Below are 17410 nucleotides of genomic sequence, written 5' to 3' on the forward strand. Positions count from 1 at the left end.
AGAGCCCTACCTTATTTTCCAACAGGCAAGGAAGGACTTTGTCCTGCTGTTGCTGTAGGGATGGAGAAGGGGAAAAACCAGGGAGGGGACAAGTGTGGAATGACTACCTGCCTTGGGAACACAGTCTACGGGGGACACAGGCAGCAGCTGCAACACAGAACAACTATGTTGCCCTCCTTAAAGCTACTGTTTTCTTTCTGCACACCAATTGATTGTTATGTATACCCCACTTTGAAGACCACTGATGTTACATACTTTGGTGAAGAGCATGTCTGGGTTCAAATTGAAAGGAAGATTTAATAATTCCTTTTAGGTATATTAATGAATGTATATTGTGTTGTATATGATAATCTCTTAAAAGAAATATCCTTCAAGATATAAAATATGTAATACAAAGATGACACATTTCTATTACTATCACTTTTATAATTATGTATTTTATAATTTTACATATTATATATTTATAACCTTATAATTAATTTTGTATTGTAAATGCTAAATGAGAAATTTATCGAAGCCAATTCTGGTCTTTAGAATCAATTATCCATCACATCAATTCTCATTGGAAAGGCAGAAGGAAAAAAATATAAGAAAGATAGATGTTCTTTCCATGGAGAAGTAAAGAAATATAATGTACTTTGAATGATTGCTATCCAAAAATTTCAAATAAAATTTTGAATTATTTTTATATGTGTTATTGGATGTGTGTGTGTGTGTTTTTTTTAAGCTGTCTTTTTCCTCCATCCCCTCCAAATGTCCTCTCCCAGGGGCAGGAAGTAAAATTAAATGTTATGCTTCACTGAATTTGGAGTAGTGAAACTGATTCTAAATCTATGAACCTGTAATTCAGCAAGCATTTATTTTAAGTGCCTTACTATGTAGCAGGTACTCTACTAGGCACTGGGCATGCAAAGACAAACAGAGAACATTCTCTGCTTTCAAGAGGTTACAACATCCAGTGTTAAGTATTAGTCCAATTGCTAGTCCTAGGATTATTACTCAAACTCCAAAACATGTTAAGTTGGAATCACCTTTAAAAGTTCTGTAAAATAGGTCATGACTGTTAGCGTTAATCAAATTTCATTGTTTTATTCTAAAGTAATTTTAAATCAGTTACATATTGTCATTTACATATGACTATTGCAAATCTTTAATGATGTCTAAAAATCTCAAGACTTCATACTTTTTTGGATGGGAAAATTGAGACAGTTCATGTTAATGGTAAGATAGCCTCAGCTTTTGAATTTAAATAAATATTTAGTGACTATCAAATGAAAATGAGTAGTATTTAGGAATTGTTAAACTTGCATTATTGGAAATATATTTTTAAAAGACTTCATAAAAATATGAATTTATTGAGAATAGGACTCACATTCTAGATTACACTTTAGCATATGCCACTCATCAAAATAATGTTGCTTTAAGAGAAAGGTTTACACTGATCTTTCTTTTATCAAATTTTTTAAAATTATGTTTTAAATCATTAATTCTTGATTAAGGTACTTATACTTTTCTGATTGGTCAAAGAAAATATTTTCTGAGATAAAATTGGCTCTGCCAACAACAGAATTGTCTTTGTGACACTTATGTTTTCTGTTTTTTTCTGTACATAGAAGCAGCTAGTCAAGTTTGAGATACCATACTGAGAAGACTATCTTTTTTTTTTTTTTTTTGTGGGGCAATGGGGGTTAAGTGACTTGCCCAGGGTCACACAGCTAGTAAGTGTCAAGTGTCTGAGGCCGGATTTGAACTCAGGTACTCCTGAATCCAGGGCCAGTGCTTTATCCACTGCGCCAGCTAGCCGCCCCAACTATATATCATTTTGATTCAACAGGATAGAGCAGTGATTTTCAACTTTCTTTGATATTCCATACACTCAAATTATCTCAAAGAATATCACTAAAATTCTTAAAAAAAAGTTTTAATCCACCTACTCCCTTCAACTCCAGAAGCACTGTTTACATATAAATATGCCCCAAACAACATTTTTAGCAGGAAGGAAGATGTCATAAAATCAAATTTTAAAAGGGTTATAGCAATTTCCAGAAAGTTGGGAACCCATTGGGAGTATCTCTTGATTATTCTGTACAGTGCTACATGCAAGTGGATCACAATACTTTTAGATCCAAAGTATTCAAAGAAAAGAATAAAAAATCCTGATGTTATTAGCCCACCACAAAAGGGGGGGGGGAGGCGATGGAGAGAAATCGGTAGCTAACAATCCATTCATCTATTTTCCTATCTTTATAAAACATTTTATGAGACATATCTAGACATGTCAAGGACTTCCTCAAGGATATCAGAATGGAACAGGATTTTGCCACCCATGTTATACAATAGGCCATATCTTTGCTATTACACAATTGAGTGAAAGTTGTAGTTAAGATAGAAGTGTCTCTCGGGACAGCTAGGTGGCACAGTGGATAGAGTACCAGCCCTGGAGTCAGGAGGACCTGAGTTCAAATTTGGCCTCAGACACTTAACACTTACTAGCTTGTGTGACCCTGGGAAAGTCACTTAACTCTCATTGCCCTGCAAAAAAAAAATGAAAGAAAGCACTTTCTAAGAGTCCTTCAAAGATATGAAGCAACCTTGTGTTTATTAATATCATGAGGCATAAAATAGGGATGTATATTCACCCCTAAGCTCTTCACAGTTGTTATAAAGTTCATTGTCCAAGCTGAATAGGCATTCCCTATTGTCTTCTAGACAAGGGTGCAGAAGGAATTGTATTGATTGCATCAAGCCCAGGAACACTGCATAGGCTCCTAAATAAGATTCATAATCACTTATTTCTTTATTTTTTGCGGGGCAATGACAGTTAAGTGACTTGCCCAGGGTCACACAGCTAGTAAGGCACACAGCTAGTAAGGTCACACAGGCTAGTAAGGCAGTGAAATGTAGGCCATGTGCTGCACTGGTATCTATGTAAGGTCAAGAGAAATCAAAGGAAGAACCCCGCACCCCCCTCCCCCCCAGATGTTGGGTGGGCCCTAAGTAGGGTATGGCTGGGTCATACAGGATGGGTAGGCATGGGTGGATGAGCTTTGTATTGTTGGAGGGAATACCCATATTCATGATCAGAACCATTGCTGTATTTAAATTGGATAAAAAAGGCACCAAGGGCATTTTCTTTTGTTTACCAGATTTTGTTGGGGCAGCTAGGTGGTGCAGTGGATAGAGCATCAGCCCTGGAGTCAGGAGGAACTGAGTTCAAATTTGACCTCAGACACTTGACACATAATAGCTGTGCGACCCTGGGCAAGTCACTTAACCCCAATTGCCTCACACACACAAAAACAAAGAATTATTTTGACATCGACTATGACTGAAAATGTTTTTAATACCATTTGACACTGCTGTTCAAAGCTGTTTTAAAGTTTTGAAACGTAGACATCAGGCAACCTCATCTTGTAGCAGTCAGTATCTCACTGGAACTTAAGAGGCTTTGTGATACTGAGTATTGAATCAGGTTGAGTTCACATTCTGGCCTTTTCTACTTAAACTTGCACAATGTTGGCAGCTCATTTTTCCTTCGGTCTTCTGTAAATTAAGTCAAAATGACCTTTAACTTCCTTTTCAGATTAAAATTTATTTTAGGACTCTTTGGTGTACCATGCTTTACATTTAGTTAACTGTCAGTTGTCTCCCTGCAGCAGTTCACCAATAGAAATTATAGCTATCGGGGCAGCTAGGTGGCGCAGTGGATAGAGCGCTGGCCCTGGAGTCAGGAGTACCTGAGTTCAAATCCGGCCTCAGACACTTAACACTTGCTAGCTGTGTGACCCTGGGCAAGTCACTTAACCCCAATTGCCTCACTAAGAAAAAAAAAAAAAAAGAAATTATAGCTATCCAAATTCTGCGCACCCATTTCCGGTAGTTTATTTCCTACAAATGTTTTGGTATAATAATTCACCTTAAACAAAGTTTATCAGAAATGGTTTGCTTTTCAAACTCTTTGCTTGACTCTAACAAAAATGGTATTTCAAGTATATCAATTTAAACTATTGTTTGAATTATGGAGAGTGGAAAGGAGACTTTGGTTTTCTTCAATTAAATTCACCAGCTTCTATTTTAGATTGGATAATAAAATAGAAACTTTATTATGTTTTACACTCAGCCAAGACATGAAAAGTTTAAGTGGCAAAAATTTTAAAGCCACAATTTTAGAGACTTACATGCTAACACATGGTTCTACAATTATTACATTTTGCATTTGTATAAAATATTTTTATAAGATATTTACAGCATTAGTGTGCATAAAAATACTTAAATAAAGCATTCAGGTATTTCTATCGATGATTTAATAGTGCAATATGCACATACTTGGAAGAAAAATACTGATTTCCTGAGCAAGTGTTCCAAGTCAAAACATAAAGCATGATTCTCAGCATAGTGCATCATTTAAATACATTTTTCTTTAACTCTGGCTTCACCTTTTAACATTTATTTGCACTGTATCCGTTTATCATTATATTTGCAAAATTCTCACTATATTTGCTTCATCTTATTTTCCAATTAAATAATTTTCAGAAATAAATTTCAGTAAAAGGCCTAAATCATTCATTTAGTGAGTCATTTAAATAACTCCACAATCTGCCTTCTCAAACAGATTCTAAAAACAAGTTTCCTAGAGAAATTAGTTTAATACTCAAAAACTAAAATTTATCTTATTCATATGGAAGGCAGAGACTATATAATTTTACTAGTACATTATCTGTGATAATACATGTCTTAAAAAGAATGAGGCCCATAAAATTACAATTACATCTTTGAACACACACAAAATATTTTTATTTATAACCAAATATTTATTTATAACCAAGGGAACCAAGTATATTTTTCCAATTATATCTTTGTCAGTTTGACACATGCTAATATAAAGTATGCCAGTTAAATCTGAATACTTATCAGGATGAGTCCAATATACATTTAACCTTAAAGCCCATTTCCAAAGCCTACAACTAGAAAACAAAAATGTCCTCATTGAGAAAATTATATAAAGCAACTTTCACATACCATTGTCATGGTGCCCATCAGCACATTAACAAATGAAAACTTATTTTTATAATAATTATTAACTACTAAAATTGTACTTCTTTGCTAATTTTAACCATATTCTCTCTTGGATGTTGCATTTAAAGATCTGTAATCCTAGAACCATATAACAGGTAAATGAGGGGAACTGCTTAGCAATTAAGAGGATATATTTTATGTTCATATTTATCACCAAAAATGACATCCTATAGGGCAGAAGTGGTTCCTATATCTAGGCAGGTTTCATGTTTAAAATAAAAGCAATGTACTTTTATTTACCTATTTACTTATTAGACCACGATTATAATTTCAAAGTAGCACCAGTAGAAAGCAATCATTGATATTCTTTAGCTTATCAATCTGAATTACACTGTAAATTCTTCACATAATTGAGTTTTATAATTTGTAATTTTTATTCCCCTCAAAATTTACAATTTCTCAGTAGGCTTGCTAAAAACCATTGTACACGTAAGCTAAAGTTAACACTGTCTAAGGATTAAAAAGATTGTATTCTTCTCTGCAATATAGGACAATTAAGTTGGATTTTTTTTGGAAGGACATTCACATATAATTTAGGTGTCTTCACGAATGTTGCTCACTTTTCAGGCTGGTTTAATATGAATTAGTAGATAGATGTAGTTCCTAATAAACACTTTCTGGTAAATGTCTTATAGATGAAAGGGTTCAGTGTTGTTTTCCGTCTATCTTTATCGCATCATACTCTTATTGTGGGTCTAGGTTACTCATCTGCCACACTATTTACTGGATTGGGCTTAGATACAAAATGACTATTCCTCAAGTTCAAACATCAGACACTAGGAAATAATGCCCAGAAAATGAGGCAGTATCATATACCTAAAACACACAAAAAAGTTTAATTACACATTTAAGAAAGACAAGTCAGACTCCATTATCTTCTACACAGCACCATTTTTGTGTTTATAAATATTATGAATCAGTAGGCAAATGCTTGTTTAGCCAAATTACTATGAAGTTAAGGCATGACAGATACCCTGATCTGATCTCCAAGATCCCTTGCCAATTCCTCTCCTTTATGTTCATAATATACAACAACTTTGTCATGTACCCTCTACTTTAGATAATCATCCCCATGGAAGACAGAGAGGGTAAGGGATCAAGAAATAAGAACTGTACCTATTTTGCCTACCAATGCAAATGACCCTGTTTACAATTATTTCTTAGTGAACCATTTTTTGGCAATTCACATTAGACAAAAGACAACAGACATATCTGTGTTGCCCATCAGATTGTGCTTGATTAACTGAAAGCTAAGATCAGTTTATACTACACATACATCACAGGCATTAATTCTATTGAAAGGGAAGTCTAGGATACTGAAGGATAAGTTTGATTCTAAAAAGTATATTAACTCTCATAGTAACATTAACATTTAATTAAGGCGTTCAATTTAATTAAGGCTTATTGTTGCACATATGGAACTGCAACAGTTCATCATGGTATTAAGAATTTTTCCCCAAATAATGCATGTGTCCATGTGTAGCACTTTTCTTCAAAGAACTACAAAAGTACAGAAGTCCAAATATATTTTACTGAAAACAAACAAAACATAGGTATGTTAAAAGACATGCCCCAAAAAGTGAGAAACTTATTAAACATCTCATATCCTGATTCACTCTAATATTCAAATTATTCAATGATGCTGCTTCTTTATATAATTCCCAGAAGTTTTAAGATCAATTTGAGTCTTAGCTCCTTTTGAAATTTTACCTTCCTTTCTGATTTATACTTTGATTTTGTTACTTTTGATTTTTGTTTTTGTCATATTGTAAGTGACATAAAAGTCAATCAATAGATTCAAATGGGAAGCCTCATATTCACAATGTGCTATCACATATGCTTGTAGAATCAAACAACAGTTTCTCAACCAAACATCTTGAGCTGAGATAATATGCATATCTCATAGTAAGAAATGGATTTTCTTCAGTTGCACACATTTAGTGCTACCATTCATATTGCTTAATAACTTCAACATCAATACTTTAAACAAAAAATAAACTTCAAGGCTATGTTTAAATAAGTGGGTGCAAAATTTCTGAAAGAGAAATTTCTCTTTCTCTCTGTACTTATATTCACTTCTGCAGGGCAAAATAAGAAACTTTGACTTCAACCATTCAAAACACAGAACAGGTAGTATGCCCAATGTTCATACAGAATTGACTTGCAAATGGCTCAAAACAAAAAAGTCTCCTGAAGAAATAAAAGCATTTTCAACAAACCAAAATACTGCCCATGAGTGGTAAATAAAGAATATAACTGATTTCTCTGCATTCCAGATACATTTATAGTTATAAATATTATAATCTAGAACTGAATATTATGTTATATGCCGTGTTGTAGAAGGTGACTGAGAGTTCTGTTTATGAAGTTTATAATGATCTTGTCCCACATTTGTTCCTTTTGTTGGAATCATTCCATTTTCTATTGGTCTCTGATGTGATGAAACTGTGACTCCTGAATGTGGATGTGAGGAGTCCACTGTGGAATGATGACTAACATCTACTTTAACTAAAACTTCATAATATAGTAAGTAAAATACCGGTGTTATTATGCCTACTATCAACATTATCACCACAGCTGTCCACCAGCCTATTCCCCAGTCTGCTCCGTAATAGGGATCCTTACGTCTAATGCTTTTATTGTCAGGTTCAAAACACAGCTCTTGTTTTGCTAAGGCAGAAACCACTTCATTGAGGTTCTCTCTCTTTGTGTCTGTACATTTTACTATTTGTTCTATGTCTTTGTCCACTTCTTTTAAGAAATTCCCAGCAGTCTCATTCGAAACCAGAAGATCAGAGTTAGGGATTATCTCTTGAAGTTCTGGAGTGCACTGTGCGGCTGAAGGACGTGAAGCCTGTCGTCCTTTGGGAGAGTAATGTGTTTCAGTCAATACACTAAATCTTTTTACTGGAATTTTAACAGACCTAAGTGCAAAGAAGTCTTGATCGCTGATGAGATTATTAACCCTCTTGATATCTGCTACCTGTTAAAAAAATTGTTAAAGCAAGAGTCAATGGAATTTGAAATCAGAAGAGAAGAAAGTTTCAGTGACCTTCATTATTTTCCAACCTTTTTTTTTTTTTTTTTGCGGGGCAATGGGGGTTAAGTGACTTGCCCAGGGTCACACAGCTAGTAAGTGTCAAGTGTCTGAGGCCGGATTTGAACTCAGGTACTCCTGAATCCAGGGCCGTTGCTTTATCCACTGTGCTATCTAGCCGCCCCATTTTCCAACCTTTTTACTCAAAACAAAGAGAAGTCAAAGTCCTTCCTCTAATTTCTCACAGCATTTTGCTTCAACTTCTTTGAATTTCTCCCAGTGCCTGGCACACATGTCTTTTCCCTGATCTATTTAGATTATAAGCTCCTTGAGAGCAGCATTTGTCCTATTTCATCCTTATATTCCCATCACCAAGCCACGGTGTTTTAAAAATTAGAGTCACTTAGCAAACATTTGTTAAATGAACTAAAAGTTGGTCTTGTATGAAAATTCTTCGTCCTGGGTCCTAGGCTGTTGTGGTCCATGCATCTTGAGGGACACTTTGGTATTATGGAAAGAGCACTGGATTTGGTGTACAGAGAGGCCTAGACCATGCTATCCCTGCTAACTCAAGAGACCACAGGGAAGTCACTGGACTTGTCTCAAACAGTTTCCTCATCTATAAGATAGAAATGATGCTTCTATTACCTACCCCATGTGACTGGTATTGGGGAAACACTTTAACAAGCTCTAAAGAACTAGTCTGGCCACAAGCGCCCTTCCCTAACTGAACAGTGGGACCTCATCCTCCTCACCAAAAAGTTTCAGCAAGTTCCCCCTTCACTGAATCAATTCCTCTTCCACTAATTACCCACCAGACTCAATAACTCACTAGCTCCTGCTTGGTATTGTTGGCACTTTCCAGCTTGGATCTGCTTACTATCTGGACTTGCTTTGCTTTCCAACCTTGCATCACCTTCTATCTCTACTGTTAGACCCTAAGCTAATGGAGTAGTTTATCATTCACATGACCTTTAAAACATCACCAAATCATGCTGTTAACCAAGCATTTAACCCAATAGGAACTGTGAATTACTATAAAAAATATATAAATATAAACCTTTAACAATTTTTAAAAAATATAAAATATAAGTAAATTTGGGAAGACATTAGCAGTTGTGGGGATCAGGAAAGCTTTCACAAAGAATATGGTGATGAGCTCCTCTTAAAGAGGGATTCTATAAGCTGGCAGTACTATAAGGAAGTGTAGTCCTGGTACATGGGATGGCCGGTGAAAAGGCACAGATAGAGGTGAGAGATAAGAGTGTTGTACATGAGGAACAGAGAGAAGGCCAGTTTGGCTGGATCACAGGGTTTAGAGTAACATTCAATGAGGCTGGAAAGAAAGGCGAGGACAAGGTTGTGAAGGGTTTTATCCAAGAAGCAACAAGAATCCTCTAGAGTGGATTGAGTCACATGGTTAAATTTGTGCTTCCAGGAGCATCATTTTGGAAAGTGCATAGGATGAGCTAGAGAAGGGAAAAACTTGAGGCAGGGAGCCTAATTCAGAAGTCACTGAAATCTAGAGAAGTAAGGAGAGCCTAAATCAAGGTAGTGGCTATATGAATCACGAGAAGGGTTCAGACGTGAAAGAATGGAGGTAGAAATGGCAAGATTTGGCAAACAATTGGATATGTGGGGTAAGGGAGAGTGAGGAGTCAAGGAAAATGAACTTGGAAGACTAGAAGGACGGTGGTGCCTTTGAAAGAAATAGGGAAGTTGGAAAGGTAGGAAGGTGTTAAGGGAAAGATAATCAGTTGTGTTCGGACACACTGAGTTTGAGATGTCTTTGAAATACCCAATTTGAAATTTCCAATAGCCAATTTGGTGATCCAGGAATGAAGCTTAGGAGAGAAAACGGATATAGGAGGCAATTGCAAAGGATGATAATTAAGCCAACTGGAGCTGATGAGATTATTGAGAAAAAGTATAGAGGGAGAAGAGGCCTTGAACAATTGGAAACACCACAGTTAGAAAGGTCATGATGTGGATAAAGAGCCAGCAAAGTAGACAGTACAAGCAATCAGACACAGTGAAACCAGGATAAAACAACATCACAAAAGCCTTAAGAGGAGAAAATATTTAGGAGGAGAGAGTGGATCAATAATGTCAAATGGATCAAAAAGAAGGACTAAGAAGAGGCCAACAGATTTGAAAATTAATAGATCACTGGTAACTTTTTAGAGAGCAATTCTGATCCAGACTGCAAAAGGTTAAGGAATGAATGAGAGGAAAGTACCTGAAGGAATGGAATAGAATAAAGTTGTTCAAGGAATTTGGCTTTGAAAGGGAGGAGAAAGATAGGAAAATGATTTAAGGAGAAATTAAGGTCTAGGGAAGTTTTTTAAAGGATTGGGAAAACTTGAGCACATTTGAAATAGGAGTGAATGAACCCGTAGATGGGGAGAGGTTGAAGATTCTAGAGAGAGAGGGGATGATTAAGGATGCCATCTGCTGGAGAAGATGGTAGGTGATGGGCTCAATCACATATTCCGAGGGACTGGACTAGGAATGGGAAAGGAGGATAAAGTGAAGATCAAGGGCATTTAAGAAAGAAACAAGTGAATAAGGGAAAAGAGTGAACTCATATACAATGGTCTCCATGAGTACTGACATACAAAATTCTCAGGCTAGACAAATCACTTAGGCTACAAGTAACAAAGGGAAAGAGACTCAATCACTTCTCTGTTATCTACAGAGAAGAACCAGGCGATACTGTAGTCAATCCTATCTATCTGAATGCTGAATCAGTTCATTACCTTTTTCACCAAGACAGATTGCCCATATTTCTCCTTAATTCTGTACTACTGTTTTAGGTCCTAGTTACTCCTCATCTGAAATATTTCAGATGTCTATGCTGGATTCCTAACTTCAACACAACTTCTCACCTATACTTACCCACTATCAAGTTTTCTTTATTCTACACCTCTGGTTAAAGCTCTATGATTTCCTAATAAATTGAATTTTTCATCTTTTCCAAAAAGCCCTTCAACAGGTCCAATATTCCCACATTTTCTCCTATGATTGAACTTTCTTTTTCTTTTTTTTGCAGGGCAATAAGGGTTAAGTGATTTGCCCAGGGTCACACAGCTAGTAAGTGTCAAGTGTCTGAGGCTGGATTTGAACTCAGGTCCTCCTGAATCCAGGGCCGGTGCTTTATCCACTGCACCACCTAGCTGCCCCCTGAACTTTCTTATTTTACTCAAGAACACTAACTTGTCTGCTTATCCCATTCCCACTTTTAAGCTTTCTCCAAAGCAATGCCATATGCCTGAAATATTCCTACTTTCCCAGTCCACTACTATTATCTCTGAGTAATTCAAAACCCTACTGAAGTATCCCCCCTCGATCGTGAAACTGTCCTGAGGTAACCAAAGAAGAGCTGATAGTCTTCTCTAACAAAGCTATTAAATTTGACTGCCTGATTTCCATTCCAATAATATAGCCACTTTTACTCCTTATTCCCTAGAATTTTGTCCTTGGTTCGTACAGGAAGCAAATGTTAACTAGACTTTGATGTCCCCTGGTATTAAATGAGGAAAGAGTAAACCTCAAACTTAGACAAATAAAAAACAGCTTCCATTATTAATGGCATTAGTGACCAGCAATCAGATTACAGTCAATTAGCTTTTAAAAGCAAAAACAACAAAAATGTTCAAAGTAAGAACAGAGTACTCCAATAACTGAAAATTTCAAATCACAGGTAAGTTTTTATATTGTTTAAATGTTTTTGCCTGTGATGCTGTTGCCACATGCTTTTGTTATTATAAACTCGGGATAAGAAATGGATTTATATAAGTCTTCCTCCAGTTATTGAAAAAACTGCTTTTGATAATGATAGAGGGGCAGCTAGGTGGCACAGTGGATAGAGCACCGGCCCTAGAGTCAGGAGTACCTGAGTTCAAATCCGACCTCAGACACTTAACACTTACTAGCTGTGTGACCCTGGGCAAGTCACTTAACCCCAATTGCCTCACTAAAAAATTAGAAAAAATAAAATAAAATAAAGATAATGATAGAGAACATATTCCACCTTCCTTATATGATTATTGTATCTTGAACCAGTCTAACTCTTAGGCTCACAGGCTTATAAAATCACAGATCTGGAACTTAAAGGGACCTCAGAGGTCATTTAGTTCAATTCCTAAAAACATTAGTTTTGAAGGAATGTTACTCATTCAAAAAAAGATTTATTTATCAAGTTTCTATTCTACAAAAAGCACTAAGCTAATTGCTGGAGGAAATAGCTAAACTTTTAAAGCTTGGGTCTGGCTTCCTCTCAGTGGGAGCTCATTAAGAATTCTTTGTGATAATGTATGTCAGGATCATGTATTTTCATATCTTAGATGTATTTGTTTTTGTGTTTATAGCTGAAATTTATAATATCTTTGTTATGATACTTTGTACAGTCTTTAAATGGTAAAACTTAGAATGTGGAACCTTAATGGGTATTATCTACATCAGTACCATCAAATGATAATATAATTACACACAATGTTCTAAGCACTTGGGAGAGATAATCAGAGACATTTTCTATTTGCTATCCAAGACAGACACATTTACAGACTTTAAAAAGGGTTTTACTATTCGAACGGGCACATATTTAGCCATCAATAGTAAAACTTTAAATAAAGTCTCTGTTCTTTTTAAGTTCATATACAGAAGCTTTCTGAGAATTTTACATATGTATGTATGTATAGTTTTCTCCCCCTACAAAGAGAAGATGAGAAATACAGGAGAAAGGAGGAACAAGGTAATTGGAATTTCCCTTTGGGTTGTGTATAATTTTTTTTGGACAACCAAAGAAAAAGGACTTACCGAACAACAGTATTGAAGGGCTATTGCATTTAAAGTATCACCTTCCTGTATATCTTTTGTTAGTAATACGATATCATCCAGTCTGTCTCTTGATGTACTTCTTCTGACTTTCTCTCTTCCTCTTGGTCGAAGTTCATACACTTCTACATCCTCTTCAAAGATATCAGTATCTGTATTATTTCCAAATGAATATATTTGGTTGCTCACCACAGACTGAGTTATTGGAAACTGAAAATTGCGAGTCTGATTCCTCCCAGCCATAACCTCAAACTCTATAGAAGAAAAGAGAAAACTTGTGAAAAAAATAGAGTCAAAACTTAAAGCAAAAAACATAAGTTTTTCTACTTGCAGCTTATTTTCAAAACAGTTAAAAACATTTTTATTAGGTTTTTTATGTCTATATAATCTATAAAATACATTTTAGCAATTTGAAGGATAAGAACTGTTCCCTAGTCTAGTAATGCATCAAGTGTAGTATGCTTGGGGGAAAAATTAAACAAGGTCAAATTCCTAAGGAATAATTTCAAAGTTAAAGAACTAACCTTCCCCTTAGAGGTTATGAGGAACTTGGCCTAGGTACCAGATAATTAGGCATCTGTGTTGGCACTATGTCTAAAGAAATTAAGTGTTGGTGATAAAACAGTCCAGCAGTGTGAAGTATTTAAATATACATTCTGTGCCTATGACCTAAACTTCTGACAATACCACATCCATCCTCCTTGGTATGTGAAAAGCATCTTTCATATATTCAAGTACTCAGTAAGATTATACTTTTCTCACAAAAGATTAATGTACAATAACATACTTTTTCTGAATCAGAACATTATTGTGTTTATTACTATATTTTTAAGGGCTCTTACCTGAACCTTTCCAACTTGTAGGCTAAAGTCTAATCAACTATGTTGTTACTTAGGACAACTAGTGCATTTCTCCTACAAAAGTAAGTCCAGCTGACCTCAGACAAAAGAGTATTGTAAAATTGACTTTTACTTCCAGAATGCCAGTCAATAATGGTAAAAGAACTCCTAAATTTGGGTCAAACACATTGGAAAAGAATGAAGTCCCACCAGATATTAACATTCTGTATTGCATTTTTTAGTTCTTTATTAAATATTTCATGAGGGACACTGTTTTTTTTTCTCCTTTTTGGGACAATGAAGATTAAGTGACTTACCCAGGGTCACACAGCTAATAAGTGTAGTGTCTGAGGCCAAATTTGAACTCAGGTCCTCCTGAATCCGGGGCCAGTGCTTTATCCACTGAGTCACCTAGCTGCCCCTGGGGCATTGTTCTTTAAATACTCAATTGGGGGGTGGGGGCAGCTAGGTGGCACAGTGGATAAAGCACTGGCCCCGGATTCAGGAGGACCTGAGTTCAAATCTGGCCTCAGACACTTGACACTAGCTGTGTGACCCAGGGCAAGTCACTTAATCCCTCATTGCCCCACCAAAAAAAAAAGTGAATGCTGTTAATCTTCACCATCAATCCTCAATTACTCCTTTCAAAATAAAATTAATACAATTTTATAATTGAAGTGAAAAAAAACCAACAAACCTTAAGATAAAGCTTTGTTTTGGTCAGTGTTATTTACTATAAAATAACCATGAGTCACATGGTGTCATACATTAAAGGAAATACTACTAGAAAATAAAACAGCAGATAAAATGCTCAAAGTTCAGCTAAACAAACAGCACAAACACATCTCTATGCTGTTTTTAGGTTTTCCTAAGATTTTAACTGAGTAGGACAATGCATATAGTTGGTTCCCAAATGTATTCAAGAATGGAGATTTACTTTTGAAAGTCTAAGCTTAGCTGAGTTTACATTTATTTGATCCAAAGATAGAACTTTTCCTTAAAAGGGAATTGCATTAAGTGTTATTTAAATTGACCCAGTATTTCCCTGGCTCTGTATAACACTCCCATTTCTATACTATACTTCTCAAATACAGAAGTTTATAAAGAAAAGAAAAATTGCCCAAGTAATGTGAAAATCATTCCTTGAGAAAACTTTCAAGAGTACCTACTTGGATAAAACTGAGGATGAACTAATAACACACTGTTTTGTTAAGTTTGAGTACTGTTATATACCATATTGTTAAATCCTTATCACAATAACTAAGCCTTAACACCCTGGAAGTCATCATACTAAGCAGAGACAAAAACCATATCAAATAACCAGGAGTTGACAGTTTATCCAGCTGAAAATGAAATGCTGGAATCTGGCCTATGTAGATTATTTACTGGGCCAACTATTTAAAACAAATGTCAGGAGCAGAGTAACTCAAGTCGTCTGGTCAAAGAACAGAGTTAAAAAAGAATAAGAAGAAAAATCCCGTTTCCTTTCTTAACAACCCCCCCCACGCAGCACTTGAATCTTTTAGAAGAACCCTGTACTCCAGAGACTTTGTAGATAGACCACAGGTGACTGTCCCTGGAGTAGTTCGGAAGCCGGGTACTCACCTTAACAGCGGCCTGCGGTCAACATTCATTTCCAAAATGCCCTGGTCCCATGCAAGGATCGTGGGTGCAGCACTCTGACCCTGCTTCCCACAGGTCCAATCAAAGGGGACACCAACCATACTAGCTGCGTTTGGTTCATTTCGTGCTCGCCCCCCCTCCTTGCCCATTCCCCCTTTATTTTATTACCTCCCGGTCACCCGAAGGGACTTAGTCCGGGGTGTGAGATTGTCCACTCCAAAGGACTTGCGGTATCATCGATGTGGATGGTCCCTCCAACGAGGCAGATCCCAATCCATCCACACCTGCCCGACGATGTTCTGCTCACGACTTTTAAACGTCACACCGGTTAGCTTGAACAGGGGGTGGGATGAGAAATGGGGTAAATAATTTATTTCATGCCCACAAAATGCAGCCACCCTCTTCCCCGGGGAGCCGGGGTTGGGGAATGCACGGATCTGCTAGCCGCCCCGGGCCCGAGGACACGCCCGTACACCTGTAGCGAAGCCCGGGGAGAGGGTCCCCTAGGGACCACGGCTCCTCTTCCTCTTTGGAAGCTGCAGAGGGAGCTCGTTCTGGGGAAGGGTGTGTGTGGGGGGGTGACGTCTCTCTCTTCCCCACCGCCCCCACCGCCATCTTTACCTTCCCCTCCAGTAGGGGGGACAGCGACTGCCGAACCCGCTACGGATGCCATCAAGTTCATGGCCAAGTCTCCCCAGGACTGCCGTTTCCTCCTCCTCCTCCACTTTCTACCCCACCACCGCCGACCTTCCCCCTTTTCGCACGGACCTGCCCAGTTGCCTCCGTTGTCGCTGCCGCCACGTCCGCAAACCTGGTGTACGTCATCACGTCGGACCGCGGAGGTGGGAAGGGGGCGGGGGAGGAAAACGAGGGGGTGGAGAGGGCGGGAGGAGCTAGCCGGGGGTGGGGGTGGGCGATAAGGGAGGTCGGGGTGGGAGAAGCGCAGGGGCCTCTGGTGCGCACGCGCGGTGTGGGCTCAGACGCTCGGCTCGCTCCCTGAGCCTCTCTTCCTATAGCGCGCGCGGAAACGAAACTTCCTAGTCCAGGAGAATTGTCCCCCTTAAGCTTCTGAGCCGCCGGGATTGTAAAGCCGCTGGCCGCGCAGGGAAGAGAATAGTGGAATAGTGCTCCTGCCTGCCCCGGGGAAGGGGGGCCAGGGGTGGTGGGGGTATGCTGGAAATGCCTCCTTTTGAAATTAACATCACCCTGCCAGGGGCTTATCAAGTCACACTTTAGCCACCTGAGCGGGACAAACCCACCCACCCAATAGTGATCCCTTGGATTATTAGTAAGGAAAGCGAGCCACCAAGAGCCCACACAGGGAATTTTGGACAACTGGCCCAGGAAGGATTCGATATTAGGTCAGGGACAGAAAATAGATAACAGCAGTCCTGCTGCTTGGTGTCATCTTCCAATGCTTGGACACATCCCAAGTGTGCAGTTTATCCTTTGCAGCACTTGACATATGACAGTGTGCTGGAATTTAGTAAGTAACTCCTAGCTTCTTTTTTTTTTTCAGGGCAACAGACATTTATTTTATTTTTTCCAGTTATATGTAAGGGTAGTTTTCAACATTCATTTTCATAAGATTTAGAGTTCCAAATTTTTCTCCCTATCTCCCTTTTCTCCCCCCTCCATAAGACATCAACCAATCTGATATAGGTTATATACGTACAATCCACAAGTGCTCTTTTTATCAGTTCTTGCTATGGGGGTGGATAGCATGCTTCATCATTAGACCCTTGGGTTTGTCTTGGATCATTGTATTGCTGAGAGTAGTTAAGTCATTCATAGTTGCTCATAGAACAATACTGCTGTCACTGCACAATGTCCTCCCAATTCTGCTCACTTCACTATACATCAGTTCATATGAGTCTTTCCAGGTTTTTCTGGGATCATCCTGTTTGTCATTTCCTATAGCACAATACCATTTCACTACAATCATATACCACAACTTCTTCAGTCATTCCTCAATTGATGGACATTCCTTTGATTTCCA

The 17410-nt window shown here is 37.7% G+C and overlaps 1 protein-coding gene across 2 annotated transcripts; it reads right to left on the bottom strand.

Moving 5' to 3' along the window:
- Window positions 1-4121: 4121 nt before the first annotated feature.
- On the bottom strand, window positions 4122-16238 carry LYSMD3 (LysM domain containing 3). Of its 2 annotated transcripts, none has more exons than XM_043977384.1 (4): window positions 16180-16238; window positions 15580-15743; window positions 12932-13203; window positions 4122-8059 (listed from the first exon to the last, which is right to left on the bottom strand). In XM_043977384.1, the coding sequence occupies exons 3-4, from the start codon at window positions 13190-13192 to the stop codon at window positions 7394-7396; spliced, it is 927 nt and encodes a 308-aa protein (XP_043833319.1). In that variant the 5' UTR covers window positions 13193-13203; window positions 15580-15743; window positions 16180-16238; the 3' UTR covers window positions 4122-7393. The 2 variants fall into 2 exon arrangements, with proteins under 2 accessions (XP_043833319.1, XP_043833317.1); XM_043977382.1 differs by lacking the exon at window positions 16180-16238 and adding an exon at window positions 16033-16171.
- Between the last annotated feature and the right edge of the window lie 1172 nt (window positions 16239-17410).

The sequence above is a fragment of the Dromiciops gliroides genome, chromosome 1, assembly GCF_019393635.1.
Source record: "Dromiciops gliroides isolate mDroGli1 chromosome 1, mDroGli1.pri, whole genome shotgun sequence".
Classification (NCBI taxonomy): Eukaryota; Metazoa; Chordata; class Mammalia; order Microbiotheria; family Microbiotheriidae; genus Dromiciops; species Dromiciops gliroides.